Raw genomic sequence first — 3,226 nt, forward strand, 5'->3', positions numbered from 1 at the left:
ATCGCCCCGTCGGTTCTTGTTCCAGACATTACAAGCTGGAGGCGGAGATCGCCTCGATGACGTGGAGAGTTTGCGCCTGTGATATTAAATTCCCCAACAAGTCCTACAACAAGATGGGCGGCGGCGGCATGACACGCCGTGGCAGCCAAGTGGTAAGCGTCCGCCGGACCTGGCCGTCCATCCTTCAAGGTCGTTGTGCGGGGCACAGCTTAATAACAATTCGCGACTTCGTGTTTCAGACGCTGTATTCAGAGGACGGCGTAAGCCTGTTCGAAGGAAACAGACAAGTTTTTGTGCCGACCGCGATGTACAAGGTGACTACTCAAACCTTACCGTCGCGTCAGTCGACACCTCATTCGTCTTCTTGCTTTATTATTTGTTGTTGCTTACATTTTACTATTGCCCTTTCACTTTGTAATTGGTGGACGATATCTTGTTTTCAGGGTTCTAAAGTAGCTGTTAAGGCAATAGCTGATAAGGTGGAGCTTAACCGCACCCTCCTCCTCGAACTGAAACGGGTAAGTGTTGTTTGTGTGAGGGGACGCGAGGTGGGGCGGAGAGGGGAGTGGACGTCGCCCGGCGCTACCCCACGCAGTCTCGCGTCACTCCCGCGCCGTCGCACGGCTAGCGCCCACCAAACTGAGCTTAGGCAACCTGCCGCGTTTGCCGTCGATACTCCACTCAGTCGGCCCGTGCGGAGCTGTTCTGCGCCTTGTTCGGCACTTTTGTGTTACTCGATAGATTACAGAATAGGAGTTGACACGCCTTTCTTTTGCCGCAGTTAAAAGACATCCACCACGACCACTTGGCGCGCTTCTACGGCGCCTGCCTGGACCCGCCCATGCCCTGCGTGCTCGTCGAGTACTGCCCCAAGGGCTCGCTCCAGGACATCCTGGAGAACGACCAGTTCAAGCTGGACTCCATGTTCCGCTACAGCCTGATGCACGACATCATCAAGGGCATGTGCTACCTGCACAGCAGCGAGGTGCGGTCGCACGGCGACCTCAAGTCGTCCAACTGCGTCGTGGACAGCCGCTTCGTGCTCAAGATCACCGACTTCGGCATCCACCGGCTGCGCGAGGTGTGCCGCGAGGAGGAGGACTCGCACGCCTACTGGAGACGTAAGTGTTTGGTTCAAAATTTCCGGAAAACTTCCGAAAAACAATAACAAAACAGAACGTTTCCGGGTCTTGAAACATTTTCCTTATTTTTCCGGAAATTTTCCTTATTTTACCGGAAATCTTCCTTATTGTCCCGGAAATTTTTCGAAAATTTCCGAAAATTTTCCAGGACATCTGACCTTACGTTAGTGCGCCCCGGCGATACCCCCGCGGCCCGGAGTAGCGCGCCCGCCCCGCGCCCCCGGCGCTACCCCGCGCCGCGAAGTGACCTACCCCCGAGCTCGTGTGTTTCGCAGGGAAGCTGTGGACCGCGCCGGAGCTGCTCCGGATGGGCCAGGAGGCGCCGCTGGACGGCACCCAGAAGGGCGACGTGTTCTCGTTCGCCATCATCGTGCACGAGATCGTGACCCGGGAGGGCCCCTGGTCTGGCATCTCGGACCCGGACATGTCGCCGTACGGTAAGTCGCTATAGCGCGCCGGGGTTTATTACTTGGCGCGTCTTTCAAACTCAGCAGCGGAAAGCGGATTTAACCGCGCTAAGCTGCTGCGAGCTGTCACGACGGAGTGGAATTGCGAGTATTCTCTCTGTCTGTCCCAGTTTCGATTACTTTTCCACGCCGTCCGTCCGCTGGGCAGTGCCACTTTTATTTTCCCGTGGGGCCAACCACGGCCACGCGCGCTCGCGCTTTTGCATTTCGTCGTCGTCCCGTGCAGCGAGGGGATTAGCTCTCTCTCTCTCGCTGCTGCGAAACGATGACGTTGACAGGCGCGGCGCGGAAAGCCGCTCCGGGATAAGAGGACAACGAAAACAAATAAGAAACGGGGGCAAAGCAAAAACCACCGGCAAACTACGCGTCGTCCCGACGCACGCGCGCGCACTGTGGGAGGCCGTTAGGCCCCACGGACCACGGGCTCGGCCCGGCCTGCCCACGTCAAAATCTCGCAGCAACGGAGAGCGCTTCCAGCGAGGCTTCCAGCCAGCCGGCAGCCGTCGGCTCTCTGCCTCACCCCCCGCGCGGCACACACTCCAGTCACACTCCACTCGGAATCGTTTTGCAGTCCATATAGCCGACCACCGTCAGCTCGGTGGCCACAGTCACCACTCCACACTACCCTCCCGAGCTTGGGCCGCCGGCCTATCGTCCTTCCACGGCGCTGAACCTGCGGCCTGGGAGTGACGCGGTGGCCCCCGGGGGCGTTGGATGAGCGTGGCGTGGCGTAGCGGGGGGAGGGTGGGCTGTGTAGAGGACGGGAGCAGCGTGGCGCGTGGATTGGCCGACTCGACGCGCGCCTTTTTCCTCCCCGCGCTGCCACACCAGAGGAGCTGGGTCAAACACGCGAACCAGCAATGCCGCGCGGCTCGGCAAATCTCAGAAAAAATTTCTTCATCTTCAGAGTATAAAGATAAAGATGTCTCTTTTATTTTGCTCGTATCTTGAGTTTCGTTGTAGTGTTTGTCCGTGCCGTCAGCGGGGTGGTCGGAGTGGTGTGGGTTTGTTGCTGTCTCGGGCGGGGCGGGGGGGTAAGTGGTGTCTTCTGTGTGTCCTGCTCGCACCACTGTCTTGCCGTTCCCTGCAAATGGGGGCCGCTGCTACGGCGCGCTTCCAGAGTGGCAACACCCTAAATCCCCTGGACACTAACGCGCGCGCCCTGCGCCGCTTCCAAGGGGCCGGGCCGTGTGCGGGGTGTGCGGCACCACCGCACGCCGCGCGTGTGTTCGCGTTGCCTATGCTCGACTCGACGGGCGCGCGCGGTGTTGTGCAGCCGCCTCCAGCGATCAGGTAAACACCAAGGGTGTGAGTGTCGCACACTTGTAGGTGTGTGAATGCCCATTCTTGAGTAAAGGTGTACATTCACAATTTTCCTTTTAAAATGTTACACTTGTGTCTCTATGTGGACGAATGGCGTTCACACACAAGTGGGTACAAGTGTGTCACATTCTTTACACTTGTGTTTTCGATGCTGGTTGTGCCATACAACCTTACCCCGCGCCCGTGTGTCCGCGTTGCCCGTGCTCAACTGGCCGGGTCGTGGCACACCCTGTACGCGGGGCGACACGTCCAGGCGGCGGGGCGAGGGTGTGTTATGGAAGCGGGGGCTGCGGG

The 3,226-nt window shown here is 58.8% G+C and overlaps 1 protein-coding gene across 1 annotated transcript; it reads left to right on the forward strand.

Moving 5' to 3' along the window:
• Positions 1-1,612, forward strand: LOC127751833 (atrial natriuretic peptide receptor 2-like). The gene is made up of 5 exons (XM_052275964.1): positions 1-152; positions 240-314; positions 444-518; positions 782-1,121; positions 1,418-1,612. The coding sequence occupies exons 1-5, from the start codon at positions 57-59 to the stop codon at positions 1,591-1,593; spliced, it is 762 nt and encodes a 253-aa protein (XP_052131924.1). The 5' UTR covers positions 1-56; the 3' UTR covers positions 1,594-1,612.
• The last annotated feature ends 1,614 nt before the right edge of the window (positions 1,613-3,226 follow it).

Source organism: Frankliniella occidentalis, unplaced genomic scaffold, assembly GCF_000697945.3.
Source record: "Frankliniella occidentalis isolate FOCC.00 unplaced genomic scaffold, Focc_3.1 Scaffold1270, whole genome shotgun sequence".
Classification (NCBI taxonomy): Eukaryota; Metazoa; Arthropoda; class Insecta; order Thysanoptera; family Thripidae; genus Frankliniella; species Frankliniella occidentalis.